This window comes from Mus caroli, unplaced genomic scaffold, assembly GCF_978045245.1.
Source record: "Mus caroli unplaced genomic scaffold, Mus_caroli_1 scaffold_17, whole genome shotgun sequence".
NCBI lineage: Eukaryota > Metazoa > Chordata > Mammalia > Rodentia > Muridae > Mus > Mus caroli.
In genome coordinates, this window is record NW_028227272.1 from 94,632,535 (window position 1) to 94,659,851 (window position 27,317).

At 45.1% G+C, this 27,317-nt stretch overlaps 1 protein-coding gene across 1 annotated transcript; it reads right to left on the reverse strand.

Moving 5' to 3' along the window:
• Window positions 1–2,541: 2,541 nt before the first annotated feature.
• On the reverse strand, window positions 2,542–19,931 carry LOC147000690 (transmembrane protease serine 2-like). Its single transcript, XM_085832123.1, has 10 exons — window positions 19,722–19,931; window positions 16,211–16,337; window positions 14,076–14,186; window positions 9,927–9,970; window positions 8,238–8,406; window positions 6,787–6,962; window positions 6,301–6,396; window positions 5,490–5,632; window positions 4,910–5,062; window positions 2,542–4,036 (listed from the first exon to the last, which is right to left on the reverse strand). Exons 1-10 carry the CDS (start codon window positions 19,738–19,740, stop codon window positions 4,025–4,027), a joined length of 1,050 nt encoding a protein of 349 aa, XP_085688249.1. The 5' UTR covers window positions 19,741–19,931; the 3' UTR covers window positions 2,542–4,024.
• Window positions 19,932–27,317: the final 7,386 nt, after the last annotated feature.

A 27,317-nucleotide genomic window follows, 5' to 3' on the forward strand; every position in this document is an offset into this window, starting at 1 on the left:
TCCCAAAGAGCCAGGAGGATGATCCTTTGGGGCTATAAAGAACAAATGTCCAGACTCTATCTCTGTGGTGACCACAACCCAGAGTGAGGGCTCTGGGATCCCTCTATGAGATTCTAGCCCTAGGAGAAACTAGGTTCAGGCCAAAGCTCATCAATGACTCCAGGATGACAATCACATCCAAGTTATTGTCACCTGTTGTGTACCACCTGCCTGACATGGTGTTAGAATTTGTAGCTTATTTTTTAGACCCTCAACCCAGGAAGGAGAGTATTATAGAATAAGCCCTGGTGAATATTAGAGTGGGGACATTTGGTGTAGTAAGGGGAGTAAGAGAAGGCCTAGAAGGCCTAGACCAATATTAACAGACTGCAGTAAACTGAATGCTGGGGCTGGCATGCTTCAGGAGCTCAACCCATGTGCGATGGGGATTCTTATGAGCTTTGTTTCAAAGGTCTTGTGAACATGATGTTTTCAACGAGGAGAGTCTTCTGCTTTCTATACATCCTCTTCAAGTGGAGCATATACTTGCCACCAGCCAGCCAACAGAGCCCCACAGCAAACCTGGTATCAAGGGAAGGAAGTTGATGTGAGTGTAACCCAATGCCAGGTGACAAAAGATCTGATGAGCCAGCACCCCAGCAGTGTTCCTCTCAGACTCATTATATCCAGGCCAGGCCAGGCAGTGATGTGTCCCCTCTCTTCCCATAGTGGATGCTTCAGTGTTCCAGCTTGTTGGGCCTCAAATACCACCACTGCAGGCTGATGTATTTAGGATAAGCCAGAAGGCCCTGAGGGAAGTTCTCAAGTCTTCTTTCCAAGTACAGAGCCATTGTCAAACACTGCACCCACCCAAGTAAGCCCAAGTTACATCATGCCACATTGTCACCACTCTATACTGTGATTGGACAAAGTTGCACTGCAGGTGTGGCTCTGGAACCACAACCTTGGCCTGAGTGGAAAATAGCTTTGAAATCAGGGACCTAGATCACAGGAGAATCTCAGAGACATGAGCTCAGGCAAAACTGTCATCCCCAAATTCAGCTAACCAGTGATCATTTCAAGGCTGGGTTCAGCTCCTTACCCAGCTATGAGGAGCTGCCAAAGCTGATTCTTACTCTAATGAGAGGCTGTGTTAATTTACACTCAAGAAATTAATATTGTTGTTTAACTACACCAACATCAGTGTTTTCCTTGTCTTGTTACTTTAGGCTTAATCTTTCAAGTGAAGTCAGCACTGTATACAAATGAAATTTCTCAACATGGAAGGAGGAGACATCCCAGCTTGTTTGCCCATGGAAGCATTTTAAACCAGCATCAGTCTTCACTGTCCCCAATGTGATTGTAGTAACCCCAAGGCAGGAATCTGCAGCTGTGAATGGGCATGACCCAGTGACAGCCAGTAGCTAACACTTTGTTTGTCTTTCCAGCACACATGCTGAGGCAAGTCCTTCCCCCAGCAATTTACTGCTGTAAGTTAGCTTTTTTGCATGTTTGCATTTTCATTATAATTTTGCTGCTGCAAGCCCCAAACACAGTGCTGCATATCTGTAATGTATTCTCAGCCCCATATGGCAGAAGCAGCTAATGGGAACATGTTAGGGAAGGTTTGTTCAGGCTGAGATAGGAGTCTGACGAATGTGGGTTAATTGGTGAGGAATCTACAGGGTAAGTTAGATATGCTGCTTGGAGATAGAGATGTATCCCAGTCAGTACAGTGCTTACCTAACACCCAGGAAGCTCTGGGTTCAATCCCCAGTACCACATAAGATCGAGTGTGGAAATACATGACTTTGATTCTAGCGCTCTGGATGTAGAAGGAGAAAGTCAAAGTTACCCTCCCTGTATCTATGTACCTCTTTTCTTTCAATCTATGTAGCATTTGAGGCTATCTTGGTGGTCTTATACATAAGGTCCTGTTGGAAAGTAAGACAAGAAGGGGGAATGGTATCACAGCAGAAATACATGTGCGCTAAGAACTACAAGCAGGGTGGCTTTAGCTCTTATGTAGAAGACCACATCCATCCTTTACCTATTCATAGTCCCAACTACAGGGAAGAGAAGTGTACGCTGTATGAGGCAGCATCTCTGTCACCATGAACCATCTGGGATTTTTGGAAAGAAGTCACAGGGTACAGATGCTGGACTTAGTCTATATCAGGTTGCCTGATGATGTGGGAGCCTGGAAATGTGTCTCCAGAGCTAAGGGCCTCCACATGGCAGCTGACATAAAGAGGCTTTACTAGGTGCCCAATCTCCTCTTTTTCAGGGCCAAGGGGCTATGAGGGAGACCTAAGGAGGAGCTGAGATGGTGTGGTTCTTGGAGTTGGACTTTGGGAGGCTGTGTTGGGGAGCTGGTAGTAAGGCTCTTGCAGGAGTCACTGGAAGACTATGTCCAAGCACAGGGGTCAACCAGGGCCTGCCAGTTCTGGGGTAGTGCTCTGACAGCATCTGTTCCCAACCTAGCAGCAGCACTGACATCCTTTTGGAACTAGGAACTGTAGCCTGGCCTTGCCCCTGGGGCACAACTACAGAGCCGACAAGTAATGAAAAGAATTATATACTTTATTCATATATTTCACAGTGGAATCTCACAGCTCAGAACAGACACAAAGCAGGAAATAACCAACCAACAGCAAAGACAAGGAGAGCTAAGGAGGGGACAGGTTCTCACACTTCAAGGCGCTTGCACATTTAGTCTGTATGTAGGTACCTTACAGCATCTAAGAAGGTCCCTAGAGTGTTATTCCCAGAGGACGCATGAGGGACTTTTCTTTACATGGAGTGGTAACCATTTCCTAGATGGGAGACTTTCCCCAGCAAAGATGGAATCCCAGTTATGACCCATTCACTGCCTTCTGAAGAACCAGGCAGAGAGAAGGAGGCAGAGCCCTCACTATGGGTAAGACATTCATACTTCATATTTGGTAATTCTGGCATGGCTTTCCTGGTATAAACCCAGGGCCAGAAGGGGACAGAAGACAATGATCTCCTGTCTTTCATCTTCATCCCAAGCTAGGAACTTCTAATCTCATTGCCAGTCTACAGAACAACCAAACCATCTGGAAGAGGTCTAATGTCTGAGGCACAATCACACAGTCCAAATGCAGGTGAACTCCAGACATTCATCCACTCTAGTGTCCAGGTGCAGTGAGGTAGTAAGAGAAGAAACACGACCCAGAAGCAAGGTGACTGGAATCACAAGTCCCTGATTCTGATGGACCTGAGCCGCCATTTGATTAGCTGAGCTATACAGGCTCCATCAGGTACTAGGCCATGCCTGTAGCCAAAGCTAAGAGGTAAGTTTCAGGCTCGAGAGGCTGAGAGAAACAGTAGTGGGGAGCCAAGAGCCAGACTGAATGACACCATGTAGAGCTCACCCAAGGGACATGCCAGCATTAGCTTCTTGCTCTGAGAGATCTGCCTAGGCCCTTAGCTTGGGAAAGCCTCCATCACCCTTGGAAATGGCCGTCGTGTCAACATGCACGAGAGCAAGCCCTTTACTCCCAGCCGTGTTCACCCAGGCTGTTAATGAAGTCATTACAGTATGACCAGCCCATCCTGCACAGCAGATTTAGGCCACAGGCAATGGGTAGCTCTCACTCTCAAGGGACCTTTTCCTGGGCCCAAGGTCCTGCCTGGCCTCCCTACTCTTTCTCAGGTCATCAGGTTACTCAGAGGTCATAGTCCTTAGTTATCCAAAAAAGGCCTGAGCATGAGCCCAAAAGAAGTTCCAACATGAGAGTGCCACCCTCCTCTGCCTTTGGCCCTATGTGCCCAAACCCAACAAGATCTGGTCATCCATTCTGGTGGGAGCTACAGAAGTGGCCCAGGGGTGGGGCACTGAAGCCCTCACAGGACCAGGGAGCACAGTCAAACAAGTCACTGTTTAATAAAAGTGAAAGGCCCTTTGAATCATCTCAAAAGGCACATTGTGCACAGGAAGTTAAAATTCAGGCTCTTGGTTTTCTTGCAGAAGGTTGTTGAAGACAAAGGAAGTCTGGGACAAACTTCCCAGCCACGTGGATTAGCTGTTCGCCTGTGCAAACAGGAAGAAGAGATGAGGTTACTCTCCTAAGACAGACAAAGCTCAGTTCCCTCCATTCTGCCCCCTCCCTGTAAGTCTCCTCTTTGTGCCCATCAGCATAGTCTGACTTGTCCGTTCCCAACTCTTCCAGGAAGACTTTCCCTCAAGAGATGTGACACCGTGGACCCTGGTGTCACTTGCATTGACACAATCAGGCTTCACAGCAATACCTTAGTCCCATTCTTTCTTCATCAGACAGATACTAGGAGAGATGCTCTTTCCCTAGGAAACCCTCCATCTTTTTGATCCCTGGAATGGAAGGAGCTGGAGATCCAACAGATTGTAATGATGAGCTAGGAGGGTAGGCTCACAGGAACTCCTGGGCTTCTTCCTTGCTGTGCAACCTCTCCTGGACCCAAGTTGGGGAACTGAGATCTCTAGTCACCCCTCTCCCTCTGAACATGAACATAATGCCCCTCAAGAGACCCCTCTGAGGAAGAGGACCATTCTGACTATTCCATCACCCAAGTATGTGAGTGGGTGAAGGCTGGGTAGGTGCCTGGCTTTGCTGACCCTGCACTAAAATGGGGGGCCAAGGCGATTCTATGAGTCCAGCTCTGCCATCAGCGGTAGCAGCAAGGCCAGTAAGGTTGACAGTGCCTCCCTCTAGATAGACAGGCACCATAGGCCTACAGTGGGTATATAGAGGGATTGAGAAATCATAGGGATAGGGAACAGAGGGGTGAAAGGATCTGGAACAGAGGGGTGAAAGGATCCAGGAGAAGCTTGGGCCATGAAAGTCTCTGCTTTCTGCCAAGGTGCAATCCTCCCAGATCCACGACTTGAGCTCAAGAACATGGACAGCCCAGGAATAGAGAAAATTACCCTCATTTGCTGGTAGATCCAATCTGTAAATACCGTCACGTTCCCATATACTCCAGGTCTGAGTGCCTTGGCACAGCCCGAGCCCCAGCTCGTGTCTCCAATCAGCCACCAGATCCCATTCTTCAAAGTAACCAGCGGCCCTCCACTGTCTCCCTGGGGAACACAGCAAGTTACTGAGAAGAAAAAGGCACACTAAATGGTATCTGCAGAGAGGACACAGAGTCTCTGGATATGAGAGAGGGTGTGGATATGTCTCCCCTGAAGGTGGCAATGGTCACAGAGACATAATCCAAAAGGTGATATTGGTGCATGGCAGTTACAGTTAGCAAATGCATGGCAGAACACACTTCAACCACACCAACACTTATGCCAAGCTAAAGCTTCTCTGGAGACCATAGCGTGCACAGCCCTGGTTTCTGTCAGAGGTATACATGTTGCCAGTGGTCACATCCCTCCCCACAGCTGCTCCCAGCTGGTTCCATGTCCCTGGGAGGTATCTCTGATCCCAGAAGAGCCCCATGTCTCCCAGGGGCTCAGTGGGAACTGCATATTCAAAGGTTAAATAAAAACTCACAATTACCTGGCAAGAGTCGACAGAACCCTGGAGGAAGCCGGCACAGATCATGGCTGGTGTGATTAGGTTGTTGTATATGTATTTACTATTACATTTGGAGGGCTCAATCAAGGGTACCATGGCAGCATTCAGCACGTCCGAGGTCTTCCCTAACAACAGAGGCATCAGCCAGCAGCTCTTGTGGACATCTTCCTCAAGAGGCCCATATTCCATGCAGATGATCGAATACCTCACTCCCCTCCTCCCTCCCTGTAATGGTTAACATTGATTGACAGGCTCTAGAATCAACTAGGAGACAAACCTCTGAGCATATCTATGAGGGGATTTCTAGAGTGGGTGGATCAGGAGGGAAAATGCTCTAAATTTAGCTGGGTCCAAGACTGAATAAAAAGGAGAAAGTGAGATGAGTATCAGCATTCATCTCTCTCTTCCTGAGTCCTGAATATATGGATGTGACCTGCCATCATGTGCTCCTGATACCATGCCTTCCCCACAATAATGGCCGGCACCTTCAAACTGTGGACAATAAATCCTCTTCCCTTCAGCTAAGGAACTCCCTTGAGTTACTTTTGCCAAGAATTTTGTCACGGGAATGAGGAAGTAACTTGTATACTCCCTCAGTCCATCAAAATGTCAAGCTCTCTTCCTATGTGCTAGGTAGGGTTAATTTGGTGTTGTAATCAAATGGGGAAAGCAAGATACATAGCTCATGTAAATTGTCCAAAGCCAGAAACCACTGAATAACTGAACTGGGATTCAAATGAAGGGGTCCCACTGTGGAAATCAGTGTCCCATCCTGTGTGACCCAAAGCCTCACCTTTCTCATAGGTGGCCCCCCACCCCGAAATCCAGCATTCCTGGTCTAGGTCTAGCATCATGCCTGGGTTTGGCAGACACACTGGCTTCACTAGATCTGTTTAAAGAAGAGCAAAAGGTGAGTTAACAGTTGTCTTGGGAGTGATGGCTCAGTAGTTAAGAACACCAGGACCCATGTTTGATTCCCAACACTCACATGGTGGCCCACAACTGTCTCAGGAAATTTGACACCTTTTTCTGGCCTCTGTGGGAACCAGGCAAGCAAGTGGTGCACAGACCATAATTGTAGGCAAAACACCCATGCACATAAAATAAGTTTAAAAAATTTTAACCATTTTTAAAACCAGTAATCTTTACAAATTATCAACCAGATGGCCTCAGCGGGAGAGGATGTTGTCCCCCAGGAACACTAGTGATGTTTGAAGCCAGTTCTGATCCACACAACCAGGGAGTGCTACTGCCCTCTACTGGGCTGAGTCTCACATACCATTAAAAGCCAAAGGTGTCTGCAGCTTCATGAGAGCAATGTCGTTATTCTTGGTCTTAGAGTCGTAATTTGGATGGGAAATTACTTTTTCTACCTGGTGTCTACTTCCATAGAACATGAGAGACTGTCTCAGAATTCCCGCAAATGCCGTCCAGTACCTCGGGCTGCTGAGGGGTCTGAGAGACAGAAGGACAGACATGGAAACTCAGGACTACAGATAAGAGGTGTTCACAGTCCTGGAGTAAGATGACAGAGTCACAGAGTGAGGCTGGGGCAAGGAACTTCTCACTTCCCTCCCACCTCCCCATAGCTGAATGACTCCCCAAGGAATCTGTTCCTTCTCCCATCTTCTGCACCAGCCTACAAATAGAGCCACACCTTTCTGTGATACTTGAGATCATGTCCTGACAAGCCTGGGTCTCACTAATCTTTATATGCCGGAGCATTTACTGACACAGGGGGTGCTTAATAAATGTGTACTGATGGACATACTTGGAGTCTTATCACTATCACATTTTTCTTTCATCTGGGGATTTTCTTTGGAACTTCTAGCTTCAACGACTGGAGGAAACTCAGAATCTGGGATGCATGAAGAATGAAGGTACACTCCCAGGAGAGATAGCTTCCCTAACTTCCCAGCAGTGCCGGGGAGGAAGAAGAGAAGGGCACTCTTGTGTGGTAGTAACAGGCTAAGAGACATTGAGTCATCTGTCCAAGGGTACATAGCCAGAGAATGGATGGGCCAGGAGTTGAGTCAGACTGAGACTCACTTAAGGCAGCAAGTGCCCAAAATCTAATAAAGATTTGATTTTTTTCTAAATGGGTTGCACCTGTACACTCGGGAGCCTGGGGCATAATTATTCTTTTGAGGCCAGCCTAAGCTACATAATAAAACCCTTGGAAATGAAGAGAGGAGAGGGAAGAGGTGGAAAGAAAAGATGGAGGGAGAATGGAAGATGGAACAATGTCTTTGGCAAGAGCTGGCACTATGCAATATGGTGCTGTCACCTTTTCTGCCCACCTGTGAGGGCAATGCCAAGACAGAGGGTATCTACAAAGGCTCCAGATAACCTACTAGGATAGTATGAGGTTTTCAAAGTGGGCTTGCTCTGAGATTAGCATCCAGGAAAAATGAGACTGATAGAGCAGGAGCTCTCAGAACTCATAGATGAAGCATATCTAGTCACAGTGATGCTGATCATCCCTACCCCAGGCTGGGATGCAGCAGCAGGCAGGAGATAACACGGGAACATTTGTGTAATGAGTGGATGAGGCTGTGCACCTGTAGCGCACATGTCCCCCACACAGCAGCACTGTCACCCCAGCAGGACATGGGAGCTGCCACACAGCTTGGTGTGGATCACATGGTGGCAGAGCCACACTCCAAACCCAAAAGTCTGGGCCACATGAGTCCACTCTACTACCCTAGACTTCACAGAATGTAGACATACTCTTCCACACAGTGGGCGGCTGTCACAATCCACTCGGGGGTGATGATGGAGCCTCCGCAGACGTGGACGCCTTGGACGTGCAGGCTGACCTGCCAGGGCCAGTCTCCTGGTGAGGCATTCAATCCACCCACAATCCTGCTCTGGCGTTTCACTGAGCGAACCCCGCATTCTGAGGGTGAGAAGCATAAGTCAGGTGTCAGTCAACAGAACAGAAGACACCAGGGCCAGCACAAAGCCAATCATGTGTGCTCCAGCTAGCTGCTTTTCTCTGGCCTCACCAGGCAGTGGGGCCATTGCTGCCTCTGTTTTCTTATTATTAGGAGTTTGAATAAGCAAGTGGCAAGTAGATGGTCACCTAGGTCCCCAAGGGGCCACTCCTTCCCTGGCTGGAACAGAAGCTAATTCTTATTGCTACCTGAGTCCATCAGATCTCTGACAGGATTAAAAAAGCCCTGAGTAACAGGCTCCTCATGGAGACTGACACACTCAGCACCCCAACCCCCAGACTTCTGAGCAAAGAAGAGAGTAGTAGATCAGGCTGAGAGTGAGGGAGGAGGCAAGTGCGGGTTTTAGCAGGTGTTATAAAGGGGAGTCAAGAGGTGAGTGTGTGTGAGGTGACTCAGTAGGTAAGTGAGGGGCAATCGGGGTAGATGAAAGCTGACCCTCCCCCACCCTCCCACCCCCCAGGAAATAAGACACAGAGGTTCTTTGCTGAGCAGGGATGAGATCTACTTCAGGGTGAACAGTTCCTGCCGGCCTGAAGATGGAGCTCTTGAAACTTCACACCTGTGGGTCAAGTTTTCAGTTGAGAAAAGCCAAGGTAATATAAGAAGTAGATGGAGATGTCCTGAGGTGCTGGAAGGCCCCCAGGCTGGTGGCTGGTGTTGGGGTACTAGATGAGCAGGCCTGATGCATCTCAGCACAGTATGGGGCAGGACTTCTGTATTGCATCCTCTAAGTGCCAGCTACACCTCTGTGAGTGACTGTGAGAATCCATGAAGCACATGTAGACAAAGGGGCTAACAACAGTGCTCTCCTAGCTGTGCAATAAGGGGGCCTTAAGGAGATTCAGAGCTCCTTTGCTAAAGCGTCGGGTTCAAGTCCCGGGCCTAGGCTGGACATCTATATTTATCTAGTGTGGGGTCCATGAGTAATTCACGCATACACACAAGCACACACACAAACACACACACACACAAACAGAGAGAGAGAGAGAGAGAGAGAGAGAGAGAGAGACCCCAGTTTTCTCCTAAGCAAGCTCCCGAAGGAGGTAGAGTGCATGCAGGCATGCTTGATGTCAGACTCTCCTCTGAAAACTATGTCCAGCGGAAGACTGAATGATACTGCTCTGGCTTTGACCTAGGCCAGGTCACTGATTCTGAGGCTTCAGGCTCACCCACAACTTGCTAAGTATCCTTCTGCTTCATGGAGAAGTATCCACTAAGGCCCCCTCTTCATTATGGCACCTAAAAGCAAGGCCTGTCAGTATCCAGCCATCACCTACACTACAGTGCAGCAAAATGTCAAATCAGAGATCCTCGTGTAAGCAAGAGGCCTCAAGGCACATCCTTGCTGGTTCCTGGAGGCCTTCTCTCACCGTATCCCAAGCCCCAGGGACATTTTCCCAAAACCACAGACTGGATCCTACTCAGAATCATAGAAAAGCAGCATTGGGAAGTATGTACTCACCCATACAGCGCAAAGAAACCACCATGCGAGATGAACATGAGTCACTGGAAAGAAGAAGGGACTCTGGTTACCAAGGCAGGGAGAGACACCGATGTCTTCTCCTAGTGTTGCCTCCTGCCCACTTTAATGACCCTAATGATATGACTAGACCTGCATGAAGACAGTGGCAAAGACTGGATTCAGTCAGCGTACCAGACTCAGAGTCTAGCTATGCAACCTTGGGTGTGAAGCTTACCCTCTCTCAGCCTCATCTCAACAGGTTGAATAAGATAACAACCCAAGTTGATTCCTGATCCTCACCATGTCAAAATCTTAAAACTTTGGAGCCCCTGCACAAATGACCTAACCACATGTGAAGTGTCACAGTCAGGTTAGAATGTAATGACCTTCAGTTTATGCATATGAGGTATACACAAAAGCCAGAGAGCTGGCTCAGTGAGTAAGGGTACTCGCTTCCAAATCTGAAAGTCTGAGTTTAATCCCTGAAATCCATATAAAAAGGACCTCTGACCTCTGCCTGTGTGCCATGACAGCACCCCCACCACATACACAGACTAAATAAATTTTAATAAATAGGGGAATACATGAAATGAATGAGTTCTGTCCTTAGATTTGATTCCTAGCCTAAGGATATCTCATACATGAGTATTTTAAAAATCTAAACTCTGCAGGGCACAGGTGAGCTGGCCCCAAGGGTGCGAGTGTAGGAAAGCTGACCCCACAACATGGCAGTCGTCCTGTGGGTAGGTGAAGGAAAGACACCCTTCCTCTCCACCTTGCCCCTTGCCATCTGCAGGCAGGAGAGCTGGCCCTGGGGTCATAAGAGTGGGAGAGCTGGCCCTGCCCCTCACTAGCATTCTAGAGAGAGGGCTCTGCGTTCTGCCTGGGCAGAACAATAGAACTGGCCCTGCTGGTGTGGGCATGGGTGAGCTGGCCCCAAGGGCATGAGAGCAAGAAAGCTGGCTCTGCCCTTACCTTGCTGCAGACCTGGGTGAGCTGGGGCAGTGCTGGGGAACCCACCCTGGTGGTGTAGGTGCAGGAGAAATGGCTGACTGACCAACTCAGCTACTATACAAATCCAGATCTAGGGCTTTAAGTTGGCCCACCCAAACATCTACCCCATCAATGAGCTGCTCGACTCCATGAAGGAACCAGTCCTATAGAACCAAAGCTGCAGGATCTCCTAGACAACAACAGTATAGCTGAAAAGAGTCCAGGTGAGGATCCAGAACTGATAGTGTAGCAGAAGCCAGATGACTTGAAAATGAACATTTGCAAGTAAAGATGTGTGGCCATACATACTATGGGACACATGGTGACACACTACAGCTTCCTCAATGAGATCTTTTTTTCTTTGGTAGGGGGAGGTTTCAAGGGAGAAGGGTGGGTATAAAGGAATGGAGAGATGAGTGGAATTTGGGTGCATGGTGTGAAATTCACAAAGAATTAATAAAAAGTTAAATTGAAAAATTTGAACTCTGAAATTCTTTCTGCCCCCAACATTTCAGACAAGAGAATTCAAACCTTGGTACCCACTAGGAAATCAAGGATTTTGGCTTGGTGGCGAGGGCAACTCAGGTTTTACTTCTGTCCATGTATAACTTAAAATTATTCTCTAGTTTGGGTCTCATGACAAATTTCAGTGTTGGAGTGTCTGAGGCAGGAGTATCACCAGTTCAGAGCCAACCTGGATTATACAGCAAGACCCTGTTACAAACAAATAAGCAGCCATCTATTAGTGCCATCAGGAAGTTCTCTGGAAACTTCTGATTTCCCTGGAGGGCTTTACATGTAAACCACAGATCACAACATAACCAACACTTTGGCAGGGATAGAAAAAAAAAGTCACTCAGTTGGGTGTCAAACTTCCCACGTTGTGCATGAGAAGAAAGAATCATTGAGTTCTGTCCTATAGACACTGTCCCTGGTGCACTTAAGAGGCCAGAGCATGCTCTGATGGCATCAGCTGCCAGCTGTGATTCTGTGGGTAGCGGTTGATTTCCCACACATCAGTGTCCCACCAGGCCACTTGGACAGATAGAGGCTCACATTCATGAGCCCACTTCACTGTCACCCATACACACACTGAATGGGGACCTTTCCAAATCCCCAAATAAGGAGCTGTCCTGGCTACCTTGTGCTTTCACCCAGGTACCAGGTAGGAAGCCTCAAAAAGGGAACAATGGAAAGGGTATTTCTGCATCATATGACTTCACGAAAGCCTTGGCTTTGAACACATACCATGGACACTGTACTGAGCACACAGTCAGGCCATATGCACCAATGAATCCCTCTGCAAATGCCTCACTGGAGGGTCTAGATTTCTGTGTGTAACGAGCTATAGAATGTTACTGTAATGCCTCATTTTTGTGTATAAACTATTCAGGTTCAATTGTAGAATACAAGGACTCCTGTGTATGTAAGTAAATTCACATCTTTTTAAGTTATATTGTACTACACAAACAAATGCATCGTTCTCATTTATTTTTGTATGCAAATTTGAGATCATCTTTAAACTATATGTTCATATACACACACATATATACATATACATACATACATACATACAAATAAAAATTGTATGGAGATAAATTTCTTTATGATTTATTACCAGTAAACATTTTATTTGTATACCTATCTTATAATCCCACATACCTGAGAGGTCACATAAAATTTTCTTGGGTGAAAAAGGGTCACAACTTTAAGAAGCCCAATACTGAACAATAGCTTTCCTGTCAGCCACCACTGGAGTTGTGAAGGCCCTCACCTAGGCTGGCAACCTGAGCCTCCTCCTTTTTGTTGTGCTCCCTTCTGCACCAGAAGCCTGCACCTTCTATTTCTTCCCTTCTACACCTGCTGACTCTTCTAAGCCTGAGTCCTTGTGGAAGACAAAGAGGCATTCAACTCACAAAAAGCACCCTGACTCCTGTGCTAAGCCCTGCTGTCTGGGTGAACACCTGGCAGGGTACTGCTCTCCAGCAAGGCCTGCCCTGCCATGTTCTCAGGGACAGCCAGCCTACATCAGGACATGCTGGCTGGTGGCCACCAAGAAGATAAGCTGCTCAGTAGAGATGTGGAGTGAGTGATTAGTTCTCTAGACCTGATATGTAGTATCTGACTGCTGGCCCTAGAGGCAGCTGAGCCACCTGGAGGTAAGCAATTCCCTGGGGGCAGAAATCTCTGCACAAAGAAGACATCATGGGTTCCAAATATCAAAATATTGGAAAAGAGCTAAGGCCCTGTAAACTCACCCACAAATGATGGTTGTCTCTATTCCCCCCTCCAAACTCACAACAGTTCAACCATCAGTCCTATTATCTGTGGTTTGGGTACAGCAAATGTTTATTGAACTAGCCACCCTATGTCATCCTCTTGCTGACAGTCATGGGTTGGAGCCAAGGCCAGAAAGTCTCTTGAATTCCTGGTGCCCAATGCTAGAGTGTCATACAGTTTGTCCCTCTGAGCTTATGGTGGAAAATAAGCCCCAGGGTCATGGTACTGAGTGCAGAGACTTGGTGTAACTGTAATCCTCAAAGGTGGAGCTTTGTGAAATTGAGTCACTGAATTCAGGAGTCTCTAGGACAGACCCCTGGTGACTTCATAAAGACAAGAAGAGGCCACACAGGGCTTACCATTCCTGACATGCTGAGATGTGGCCCAGGGACCCTGCTAGAGCCATGCCATGACATATGGATCTTCTATTTCTAAGAGCATGAGCCAATACAATAAAAACCAAAACAAAACCCTTTTCTTTATAATGCAGTCTGCTTTAGGCATTTTGTTATAGTAACTAAAAGCCAACCAACATTTACCCTAGCACAGTAAATATACGTTCCAGTGTCTGCAGAATAAAAACCAATCAACCAAACAACAACGAAAGTCTAATCTCATTTCACAATGTTAGCTATTACTAACAGTAGGCCACACAGTAGAGATTGAAACCAAAATGACAAAGTACCATGTAAGTCACAGAAGCTGGTAAGAATAAAGTCAAGGTCACTGCAAATCCTGTTTCTAATTTCCAGCAGTGTGAAGCTCACCTCTTACCTCCACCCAAAACATAGTCTAGAAAAATCAGCTCAGGAAGGCAGTACCTGTGAGATTTCCTCATCCCTCTCAAATTCTGCAAATCAAAGGAGCCCTCCATACCTGTGGTAGAGTTTTTTATAGAGGTCAACATTGCCTGCGCTCACATTCAGCTTCATAAAGCTCGTTGCCCCACTCTGGTCTGGTATCCCTTGGCTAGAATAAAAATTGTTCCTGGAAAAAAGGCAGAAAATCTTACTGAAAATAATGCTTCAGGCATATCAATTCACAGAGCATACTCTGTATCACAGAGCCACCCTTTGATGATGGTTGCAATAAAAGGGACACATGAACATTCTAGAAAACAAAACCCAAGGCCAAATTCAACCATGCTGTCTGAAAACCATTGTCCAATCCAGAAACCTTGCAAGGTTAGAGTCTCCCATCAGCTGTGTTTCATACCCAGGATGAGCTAGGACAACACTATGCTAAAGATGCCCAATTACACACTGTCTAATAAAATGTACAGATGTTAGCCTACCTGGTTATAAAATTTCCACTGGTTCTAGATATGGGGGTATCACTGTGTACATAAAAACTCTGAGTCACACATGATATTTGTGTGTGTAGAGACCACAGGTCAACACTGAGCCTCTACCTCAGTTGCTCTTCACCTTATATTTTTATATTTTACAAAGTATTTTGTTATTTTATATGTCTGTATATATATATATATATATATATATATATATATATATATATATATACACATATATATATGTGTGTGTGTGTGTATGTATGTATATATATGTATATACACACATATATATCCTACATATGCCTAGTGCTCTCAGAGGCCAGACAATGGAACTGGATCCCCTGGTACTAGAGTTACAGATGGTTGTGATACCCTATGTGGGTGCTGGGTATCAATCTGAGGTTCACATGTTTTTGTGGCAAGCACTTTACCTACTAAGCCATCTCCCCAACCCTATAGGGTGGTATTTTGAAGCGTCTCATTAGCTAAGATGCCAACTTTCACACCATAGACCAACTCGCCTTTGAGAACTGATGAATAGAATGCCCTACTGTGCATAGGAACTCACAGTGACCCCATGGAAGAAAAATCCTCATTAACACCAGAGCTCTCTTCCCAGGCTTAAGGCCTGCCATACTTCATGAGAGCCATAGTCTGGATGTGGTTCACCTGCTGAGAGGACTCTGCAGTGGTGAGATGTGGCAGGAACTTTAAGTAACATTTGCGTAGCAGCAACTCCACTCCTACAAAGGGATCAAGTCTGTTCTAAGGGGTCCACTTTACATCTCTCAAGAACAGATCATTCACAGCAGATCCAGACCCCTCAATCCTCTCTACCACATGTGCTCATCAGCTCTCCCACTTTTTTACCATGAGGTGAAAGAGTACAAGACCTTCACAGAAGCCAGCACGTGATCTTTGATTTCCTCCAGAAGGGTGGGCTAAAATGAACCCCTATTCTCTATAAAGTACTCAGCCTCAAGTGTTTTGTTATAGCAGAGGGCATTTTGCAATGCTGGAATCCCTGGCCAGGAAGTGATGGCAGGAGATATTCCAATATTCCATCTCAACCTTGTCCAAAGTCTCTGGTTGCTGCACATAGGAAGAAATTCTTTTTTTTCTCTTTCCTTTCTTTTTCTTTCTTCCTATCTATCTATCATCTATCTATCTATCTATCATCTATCTATCTATCTATCTATCTATCTATCTATCTATCTATCTATCTATCTCTGTGTAGCCTAGGATTTTCTGGAACTCACCTTCTGTAAACCAGGCTGGCCTCAAAATCAAAGATTTACCTGCCTCTGCCTCCTAGGTGCACGGATTAAAGGTGTGCACCACCATCACCCAGCAGAAAGGAATTCTTAAGCGTGACTCTGCTCAGGTCTCTTCCATGCCCAAAGTCTTCAGTGGCTCCCACTTACAGTGAACAGAACAAAGGCTCAGCTCATCTGATGGACTGTGACCTATTTTTCTTGTTTTGTACCCTTCCTCCTGGCACCACAGCACTCAGTGGGCATTCCCAAGTAGCCAGGAAAGATGTAGGATGGGTGCAGTGAGGTGAGGTTGACAGTGCCAGGGGATGAGTTTGCCCTCTGCTTATAGGGCCAGCGTTAGGAAGGCTACAAGTGTCTGCAGCATCCAGTCCCTGAGAGCTGGCGAGAGAGTCTTTAAGTGTCATTATGATGGCATTGTGTCCCTCCTGGACTGCCATACTCACTGGTATCCCATGTCTTTACATGCTGCTCTCCCGTAGCTCTCGATCCAATCATCCTGGCACACGGGATACCAGTCTTTCCTCTGAGATGAGTAAACCTGGAGGATAAAGCTTTGTCCATAGAGGCGAACTGTTGAAGGAGAAAGAAATGCTCCATGAGTTCTTAACTCTAAACCCATATCTTCTAATTGTTGCCCTACCCCAACACTGCCCATGCACACCATTACAGCTTCTTCCTAAGGCTATGGCTGCACACAAAGAGGGACCATGAATCTCTCTGTTCCTCTGATTGAAAGCATTCTAAATGAATTTCAGACAGATATTCAGACATAAATTCTTCACAATGGCCCACAGCCTGTCAGTGACCACAAGAGTGGAAACATGCCAGAGCCATAGCAGAAAGTTATTCAGCTGTCAATGGGAGCCAGGCTCTGACAGGATCAAGCTCTGACAGGAGCTATTATATGAATGAGCCTTGAAGGCATGACACAAAATGAAGGAAAAATCACAGCTTAAGGCAACCTCAAACACATGAAATGTCTGGGCTAGAAAACCTAAGAAAGGCCTGGAGAGATGACTCGGGTCATTAAGAACACACAGAACACACTGTAGAGCACCCAAGTTCAGGTCCCAGCACCCATGTTGGGTAGTGTTGGGAGCAACCTAGAGATGTTGGGAGCAACCTTGTTTGAACATTAACTGCCTTGTCAGCCATAAGTGCTTACTAGCACAAAGTCTTGGCCTCTGTGGGAAAGTACTGCCCCCCAGTTGAGAACAAATAGCTTTAGATCTTGTAGACAGGTACCTAGCAACCCATTCTGTTCTGTTCCTCCTACTGAGCTTTTTACCTCTCCAATATCCTGCTTTGGGGAACAGGTGCGTTCTCCCAGAAACAAAGAGTGATTCTGCATCATCCCCCTCCCCATACCCTGCTTCTATGAGTATATAACCTGTGTGGGAATAATAAAAATTTGCCAGCTTGACCATGCCTCCTGACTTGCTGTCCATTCTTCACATTTCTTGTCCCCCATTCTCTCTACAGGTGATCTTCAGACCCTGTTCGACGATCCCGAGGGTTGGGGCAGGGTAGCTCAAAACAACCTGTTACTGTAACTTCAGGGAATCTAATACATACTTGTTCTGGCCTCCTGGGACAGTGCACTCATGTGGCATACACACACTGAGAAATACACATACACATACTTTTCTAAATTTATTTTAAAATAAAATATTTAAAAAGGGGGAGATTAGTAATTCCTTGGGACCTGAGCAAGCCTGGTTTAAAGAAAAAAAAAAAAGAATAAAACACAGAGCAATACAAAGTCCCTACCAAGCTCCCATTTTGAACAAGTTGATCTCACATCCAAATCCCATGTCCTGGCAGAACACTCAGGTCCCTAACAAAGGTCTCAGCATTAGTACATGAGTGCTGAACTGATCATTTACATTTTGCTCCCAAAGGCACCAGCTCTTTCATTTAAAGACTAACATACTTAAATGCAACTAGGATCTTCCTTACTCAGCTCTGGTCTCTAGAGAGATCTGCATATCCCAGCATTCAAAGGATTTGTCATCTGATAGACTTGAGAGAGTGGCCAACTCAGAGCAGACTCCTAGGTACCTGGTGGGTCACCCAGGAGGTAAGGAGTTTACAAGAAGAATCTTCTAAACAGTACCACACCAAAGAGAGTTGGCTGTCAAAAGACAGGGCCACAGGACCAAGGGAAACAATAAGATATGGTCAAGCCTTGGCTCACTTCCACCCTGGCAATGACTCATTGGACAAATAGCCTGACACCTTAGGGTCCCCTCTCAAAGGGTGATCATTTTGGGGCCCAACTGCCTCTTTTATCTTGTTTTGTTTTGCTTTGCTTTGTTTTTTCAAGACAGGGTTTCTCTATATAGCCCTGGCTGTCCTGGAACTCACTTTGTAGACCAGGCTGGCCTCAAACTCAGAAATCTGCCTGCCTTGCCTCCTGAGCGCTGGGATTAAAGGCGTGAGCCACCATGCCTGGCTCCCCAACTGTCTTCTATGACTTCAGGGATGAGTGAAGCCACAGAGCATGTGTGTTTCGTGGATATATAAAACTCTGCTACAAGCTGGGCAATAGGATGTCAGTCAGTACTTAAGAGAAACCACAAAGCTATGAAAAACCATACAAAAATCCCAATCACAGACTGCAAAAAGAACCAACTTAATCCCAAAGGTCTACACCTCACAGAACATCCAGCACAGAACATTCTGGAACAGCTAAGATAAGTCAAAGATCTGAGACTGCCAGGGGACACTGAGGGAAAAGAATATGCAGGGAACAAGAGGCTCAGGGCAGGGAAATCAGGATGTATGTACAGCTCCCAAGGAGATATTTTAAGAGTTAGGACTTTCCCCCTAATTCTTATAGCTATAAGTGATAACTCGAAATGTATGTTTGTGGGATCCAAGGTGGTTAGTGTCCATTACGATACATCTCCACTACCAATTGAGCATGCTTGCCTTCTTTCTTTGAGCTGGGTTCCTTCTGTGTATCCTTCTCCTGTCTATGGTAAGGACACTTAGGATGGGCTCTGTCAATGTCTTAGCAGAGGGCTGTTGATCACAGTCACATCTCACAGCTCTTCAAGTTTTTTGACAGTTTTGAGAAAGACTCAATAAAATGAATAAGGAACTGGTAGGTTCTGATGTTCACTCATTCCCTACCCTTGGGAAGAAAGCGCCATGCACATCAGCTCTCTCTCTCTCTCTCTCTCTCTCTCTCTCTCTCTCTCTCTCTCTCTCTCTCACACACACACACACACACCTTTTTTTTTTTTTTTGGCTTTTTAAGACTGGGTTTCTCTGTGTAACAGCCTTGGCTGTGCTGGAACTTACTTTATAGACCAGGCTACCAGGCTAGCCTTGAACTCACAGAGATCAGTTCATCTCTGCCTCATGAATGCTGGGACTAATGGCATGCACAACCAAGCCCAGTTTCCATGCACATTCTTTTTTTTTTTTTAAATAAGTCACAAGTTTTTATTATATAATTCGTAACAGCTACTCAATCCTGTAAAAAATTACAAATACCACCTTAATTAATATTTACAGATGGCTCCATAAACAAAGTTTGCAAAAACATAACAACTCCCCCCCCCACAACTAATTATATATGTATTTATAAAAACTTCAGGAATAGAGCTGTCACTTCTGAAAAGCACATTAAATACTAAAATCCAACGAATGCAGAAGTTAAAGGGGAAGAAAAAAACGTTGACAACAGGCTACTTGAATTTTCTTCCTCCCAAATATCTAAAACATCACATATTCCACTGTTTTCAGTGTAGCTGGTAAAACCCAAAAATTCTGATTTCTCCTCACTTGTCTGAAAAAGGTCCAAAAGAGACTGTACTGGTAACCCACAAGTTCTGTCTTCATGTGCAGGAAGATACTCAGTTCCCTTTCTATCCAATTCACCACCCAGTTCAGCCTTTGCTGTCTTTTGCCCTAATAGCATTCTCACTTTCCGCAGGATCTTACCGCAAGGCAAATTCTCCATGTTCCCAGCGTCACACTCATGAGGCTCCTAGGGACTACAGAGTGGAGTTCTCGCCTTCATTGTTAGCTGCTCTTTTGATGTTTTTAATGCCACCAGGTCAGAAGCATGACCTATCACAACATGAAAGCCCTTTTCTTGCAGATCTTTTGCTGAAAGCTGTGTAATGTCTACAGTTAACTGTGGTTGGGATAGATTACTTTCTGTACTGAGATGAGAAGTCCAAGTCCAAAGTTCACTTGCTACACATAGCAACCAAGCCAGCTTAACCTGAGCACCTTTAAACTTGCTCAGAACTCTTGCATTACCCAAGGCTGGGGAAACCACCCAGTTAGATGCCTATTCACAATAAGGTGCTGGATTCTGCATGCTCCTCATGGAACACCACACTGAGCCTGAGAAGCCGAATGATTTTATGAGCACGCATTCACATTGTCATGCAGCCAGAAGTCCTAGTTTAGCGACTGACCGACTGTGCGTGGGTCCATTTAGTTGGCACATTAGTGAAGAAAAGGCACCGATTTAATTCATTTGCTTTCGTGCTGCTAAGGATCAAACCTAGTGTCTCACTCATGCTAGGCAAGTGTTCTACCATTGCGCGGGACCTGAGACTGCATTAGTTAGGGAAGCAGAAAACCGGCCTGAGTAGGGCCACAGGCCTCTTCCAGTCTGACCAGCACCGGGGTAGCTAGAGCGCAGGGTCTGCTGACACCCGCCAGCTACCCACGACCCCCGCCACAGGATTTTGAGACTTCTGGTGAGTGGAACACAGCTTCTGCTCCAGTCCAATAACGGGGGACCTGAGAATGCTTTGGTTGGGGAGGCAGAAATCCGGCCTGAGTAGGGCCACAAGCCTCTTCTGGTCAGAACAGCACCGGGGTAGCTAGGGTGCAGGGTCGGCTGACACTCGCCAACTACCCATAACACCCGCCACAGGATCTTAAGACTTCTGGTGAGTGGAACACAGCTTTTGTTCCAATCCAATTGCGCGCGGGACCTGAGACTGCATTAGTTAGGGAAGCAGAAAACCGGCCTGAGTAGGACCACAGGCCTCTTCCGGCCGGACCAGCACCGGGGTAGCTAGAGCGCAGGGTCGGCTGACACCCGCCAGATACCCACGACACCCACCACAGGATTTTGAGACTGCTGGTGAGTGGAACACAGCTTCTGCTCCAATCTTTAAACAGTGACAACGACAACAACTAACCCCAGAGATTACCAGATGGCGAAAGGTAAACGTAATAATCTTACTAACAGAAACCAAGACCACTCACCATCATCAGAACCCAGCACTCCCACTTTGCCCAGTCCAGGGCACCCCAACACACCGGAAAAGCTAGACACGGATCTAAAAGCATATCTCCTGATGATGGTAGAGGACTTCAAGAAGGACTTTAATAACACACTTAAAGAAATACAAAGGAACACTGGTAAACAGGTAGAAGACAGTAAAGAGGAAGCACAAAAATCCCTTAAAGAATTGCAGGAGAACACTGCTAAAGAGTTACAAATCCTTAAAGAAAAACAGGATAACATAATCAAACAGGTAGAAGTCCTTACAGAAAAACAGGAAAACACATCCAAACAGATGATGGAAATGAACAAAACCATACTAGACCTAAAAAGGGAAGTAGACACAATAAAGAAAACCCAAAATGAGGCAACACTGGAGATAGAAACCCTAGGAAAGAAATCTGGAAACATAGATACGAGCATCAGCAACAGAATACAAGAGATGGAAGAGAGAATCTCAGGTGCAGAAGATTCCATAGAGAACATCGGCACAACAATCAAGGAAAATGTAAAATGCAAAAAGATCCTAACTCAAAACATCCAAGAAATACAGGACACAATGAGAAGACCAAACCTACAGATAATAGGAGTGGATGAGAATGAAGATTTTCAACTCAAAGGACCAGCATCATCTTCAACAAAATTATAGAAGAAAACTTCCCAAATCTAAAGAAAGAGATGCCCATGAACATACAAGAAGCCTACAGAACTCCAAATAGACTGGACCAGAAAAGAAATACCTCCCGACACATAATAATCAGAACAACAAAAGCTCTAAATAAAGATAGAATACTAAAAGCAGTAAGAGAAAAAGGCCAAGTAACATATAAAGGCAAGCCTATCAGAATTATACCAGATTTCTCACCAGAGACTATGAAAGCCAGAAGATCCTGGACGGACGTTATACAGACACTAAAAGAACACAAACTCCAGCCCAGGCTACTATACCCAGCCAAACTCTCAATTAACATAGATGGAGAAACCAAAGTATTCCATGACAAAACCAAATTCACACATTATCTCTCCAAGAATCCAGCCCTTCAAAAGATAATAACAGAAAAAAAAACCAATACAAGGACAGGAACCACGCCCTAGAAACAACAAGAAGGTAATCCCTCAACAAACCTAAAAGAAGACAGCCACAAGAACAGAATGCCAACTTTAACAACAAAAATAACAGGAAACAACAATTACTTTTCCTTAATATCTCTTAATATCAATGGACTCAACTCCCAGATAAAAAGACATAGACTAACAAACTGGCTACACAAACAAGACCCAACATTTTGCTGCTTACAGGAAACTCATCTCAGAGAAAAAGATAGACACTACCTCAGAATGAAAGGCTGGAAAACAATTTTCCAAGCAAATGGTATGAAGAAACAAGCTGGAGTAGCCATTCTAATATCTGATAAGATTGACTTCCAACCCAAAGTCATTAAAAAAGACAGAGAGGGACACTTCATACTCATCAAAGGTAAAATCTTCCAAGAGGAACTATCAATCCTGAATATCTATGCTCCAAATACAAAGGCAGCCACATTCATTAAAGAAACTTTAGTAAATCTCAAAGCACACATTGCACCTCATACAATAATAGTGGGAGACTTCAACACACCACTTTCACCAATGGACAGATCATGGAAACAGAAACTAAACAGGGACACAGTGAAACTAACAGAAATTATGAATCAAATGGATCTAGCAGATATCTACAGAACATTCTATCCTAAAACAAAAGGATATACCTTCTTTTCAGCACCTCATGGTACCTTCTCCAAAATTGACCACATAATTGGTCACAAAACAGGCCTCAACAGATAGAAAAATATTGAAATTGTCCCATGCATCCTATCAGATCACCATGGACTAAGGCTGATCTTCAATAACAAAATAAATAATAGAAAGCCAACCTTCACTTGGAAACTGAACAACACTCTTCTCAATGATACCTTGGTCAAGGAAGGAATAAGGAAAGAAATTAAGGACTTTTTAGAGTTCAATGAAAATGAAGCCACAACATACCCAAACTTATGGGACGCAATGAAAGCATTTCTAAGAGGAAAACTCATAGCTCTGAGTGCCTCCAAAAGGAAACTAGAGAGAGCACACATTAGCAGCTTGACAACATACCTAAAAGCACTAGAACAAAAGGAAGCAAATTCACCCAAGAGGAGTAGACGGCAGGAAATAATCAAACTCAGGGGCGAAATCAACCAAGTGGAAACAAGAAGAACTATTCAAAGAATCAACCAATCAAGGAGCTGGTTCTTTGAGAAAATCAACAAGATAGATAAACCTTTAGCCAGACTCACTAGAGGGCAAAGGGAAAGTATCCTAATTAACAAAATCAGAAATGAAAAAGGAGACATAACAACAGATCCTGAAGACATCCAAAACACCATCAGATCCTTCTACCAAAGGCTATACTCAACAAAACTGGAGAACCTGGATGAAATGGAGAAGTTCCTAGACAGATACCAGGTACCAAAGCTGAATCAAGATCAGGTTAATGATCTAAACAGCCCTATATCCCCCAAAGAAATAGAAGCAGTCATTAATAGTCTCCCAACTAAAAAAAGCCCAGGACCAGATGGGTTTAGTGCAGAGTTCTATCAGACCTTCAAAGAAGATCTAATCCCAGTTCTTCACAAACTATTCCACAAAATAGAAACAGAAGGTACTCTACCCAACTCATTCTATGTAGCCACAATTACTCTGATACCTAAACTGCAAAAAGACCCAACAAAGATAGAAAACTTCAGACCAATATCCCTTATGAATATTGATGCAAAAATCCTCAATAAAGTTCTTGCTAACCGAATCCAAGAACACATCAAAACAATCATCCATCCTGACCAAGTAGGTTTCATCCCAGGGATGCAGGGATGGTTCAATATACGGAAATCCATCAACGTAATCCAGTATATAAACAAACTCAAAGACAAAAACCACATGGTCATCTCGTTAGATGCGGAAAAAGCATTTGACAAGATCCAACACCCATTCATGATAAAAAGTCTTGGAAAGATCAGGAATTCAAGGCCCATACCTAAACATGATAAAAGCAATCTACAGCAAACCAGTAGCCAACATCAAAGTAAATGGTAAGAAGCTTGAAGCAATCCCTCTAAAATCAGGGACTAGACAAGGCTGTCCACTTTCTCCATACCTATTCAACATTGTACTTGAAGTCCTAGCCAGAGCAATTCGACAACAAAAAGAGATCAAAGGGATACAAATTGGAAAAGATGAAGTCAAAATATCACTTTTTGCAGATGATATGATAGTATATATAAGTGACCCTAAAAATTCCACCAGAGAACTCCTAAACCTGATAAACAGCTTCGGTGAAGTAGCTGGATATAAAATTAACTCAAACAAATCAATGGCCTGTGTGGACACTGTGCCCCTCCTTAGAATTGGGAACAAAACACCCAGGGAAGGAGTCACAGAGACAAAGTTCGTAGCTGTGATGAAAGGATGGACCATTTAGAGACTGCCGTATCCAGGGATCCATCCCATAAGCAGCTTCTAAACGCTGACACCATTGCATACACTAGCAAGATTTTGCTGAAAGGACCCAAATATAGCTGTCTCTTGTGAAACGATGCCGGGGCCTAGCAAACACAGGAGTGGATGTTCACAGTTAGCTATTGGATGTATCACAGGGCTCCCAATGGAGAAGCTAGAGAAAGTACCCAAGGAGCTAAAGGGATCTGCAACCCTATTGTTGGAACAACAGGATGTACTAACCAGAACCCCGGAGCTCTTGTCTCTAGCTGCATATGTATCGAAAGATGGCCTAGTCGGCCATCACTGGAAAGAGAGGCCCATTGGACTTGCAAACTTTATATGCCCCAATATAGGGGAATGCCCGGGCCAAAAGAATGGGAATGGGTGGGTAGGGAAGTGGGGGGCGCTATGGGGCACTTTTGTGATAGCATTGGAAATGTAACTGAGGAAAATATGTAATAAAAGTATTAAAAATTTAAAAAAAAAAAGCTGCCCACGTGGCTCAGTGGTAAACATTTGCCTAGCATGTTCAGGAACCTAGCTCAGCAGGAAAAAAACAAACACTGAATCAGTAACTTGGCTGGTGAGTAAGGCAGATTAAATCAGGTGTCCTTCACCTCTTGTTGGGGCATGTGCAGAATCACAGTCTGGCTGGTTCGCTCAGGACCATGTGTGCAGCAAGAAACCCCCATTTCACCTCTGAACAGGCATTTGTCACCAGCTACAGTCTGCACAGCATAGACTTGCAAGGTTCAGTCTTGTGCCATTGTTCATTTATATCCATCCTTCCCAACAGAGCCTGTTGACTCAGCCCTATGGCATCTCTGCATCACAGGTCTGTTGACTTTGATCTTCAAAGGCTCTTGCAGGTGCATTCACTGCCACTCAAATGGATAAGTTCCATGACAGTTGTTAAAGCAAACAGATGGACCCAAAGCTGAATGTCCTTATACTCCCAACATCTAAAGTTGTGCTACCAACATAATATAGGACACAGGTTCAGAGCTTAATGTTATTCTGACAAAAATGTAGAGTTTTTGATGCCTTAATAGCAATAACATGTTCTCTTTTTTTTCTTTTTCATCTCTCTTTCTCTCTCTCTCTCTCTCTCTCTCTCTCTCTCTCTCTCTCTCTCTCTCTCTCTGTGTGTGTGTGTGTGTGTGTGTGTGTGTGTGTGTATATATATACACCTCAGAGACCAGAAGATAACATTGGATTCCCTCCAGTTGGAGTTGTAGAGGAAATCAGATGCTCTGTGAGAACAGCTAATGCTCTTTACTACAGAGTTACCCCAGTACTGTGATTTTAAAAACATTGTCAAAGTGAGTGCAAAAAAATAATAAAATATAATTACTAAAATACTTTCCGGTTCATTGGACAAGGGCGTCATTCTGTACTTCTGGTAGGCTAATAGTAGGAAGCCCAAGACTGTAGTCTGAATGGATAACTATCAGATAGTGATTTTATCAAAACACAGCCAGAGATTTTATAATGCAGGTTTATAATGGAAAATCGCACCTCAGTGTTTATCCTCCCTATTTATTGGCAATTGACAGAAAACTAACATGTCCCACCCCTCATCTGTCATTTCCTGATTACTCCCTGGGAATGCAAAAGTATTCAGTAAAGTACACGGGGATGCTTCTGCCTTCTGGGCTGACCACTGAAGGCAGGACAGTCTTTTTGGAGGTGCAGCCTTACATGGGGCTCTTTGGCTTCTGATAACTAACAGTTCCTTGCCCTGACTTTCTTCCAGCCAGCATGGCAAGAAAAGGCCAGGTCTTCTGCACCTCAGCTGGGCTAAGATGAAACGGTTCATGCAGACAGGAAAGAAAGCAAGTGACTAGAGGTGAAGCAGAGCAAAAGACAGTAGAGCCACTCAGAAGTAGAGAGGGACAGCAGGAAAGCCAGGAATGTCCAAGTGGGACAAACAGATTCCTGAGGCCTAAGGCCTATCACATGACTGCTGATGAAGTATGGGTGGCCCACAGGATTCACTGTTGTATCAACCTTGAATTAATTACACATGAAACACACAGACAGGTGCTCATCTCATAAAGCAGAAACTCTCTGCTAGAAAGCTGGTATGGAGCTGGAGAGATAGCCATCAGTTGGGAACATCTACTGCTCTTCCAGAGGTTCCAAATTCGGTTCCCAGCATTCGTGTTGAGTGTTTACAACCACCGAAAATACCTTGGACTCCAGCTCTAGACGATCCAACACCTTCTGGCCTCCATAGGCACTGGCACATATGTAATATACACAAGCTCAGTTTAAAAAATATATATATATATATAAAGTAGCTTATCAATAGAGTCCCTGGTGTCCTTGACACCAGAGAGGCAACACTGAGAACAGCCAGAATTAAAAGGTAGAGGGACATAGAGGTAAGGAATCTGGATGGTGAGAGTAATCATCAAATGAAAGGGCCACAAGAGAGGGTAAAGAGATTCGGCTTTCATATTCAACCTTCAGCACTGTTCTGGGGCTATAGGGGGGTTAAGGGGCTATGGGGAAGACATGATACATCCAGGGCTGGGAGAGTAATCTTGCCATGGAGAGGCAGCCTGGATCTCCTAGAAAGTATATGGGCAGGCCCTGGAATGGGAGAAATGCCCCTTTGTGGGGAAAACCCTTCTTCTTCTAGGGCAAGAACTGGCAGAGGTGAGAGCTTCAACAGGTCTCTGGCTAGTCACAGGAGGTATCTTCACCCTGATCCCTCTGTGTTCTGAGCACATCAATAACATCTAAGACAGTTCACTCCCAACCTT

Coding starts and splice junctions, on each gene's coding strand:
- LOC147000690 (XM_085832123.1), bottom strand. Junction 8,407..9,926: donor GGTTTCTTTGCGCTGTATGG/GTGAGTACATAC, acceptor TCTCACCCTCAG/AATGCGGGGTTCGCTCAGTG. Junction 6,397..6,786: donor GACACCTTTGGCTTTTAATG/GTATGTGAGACT, acceptor TTCTTTAAACAG/ATCTAGTGAAGCCAGTGTGT.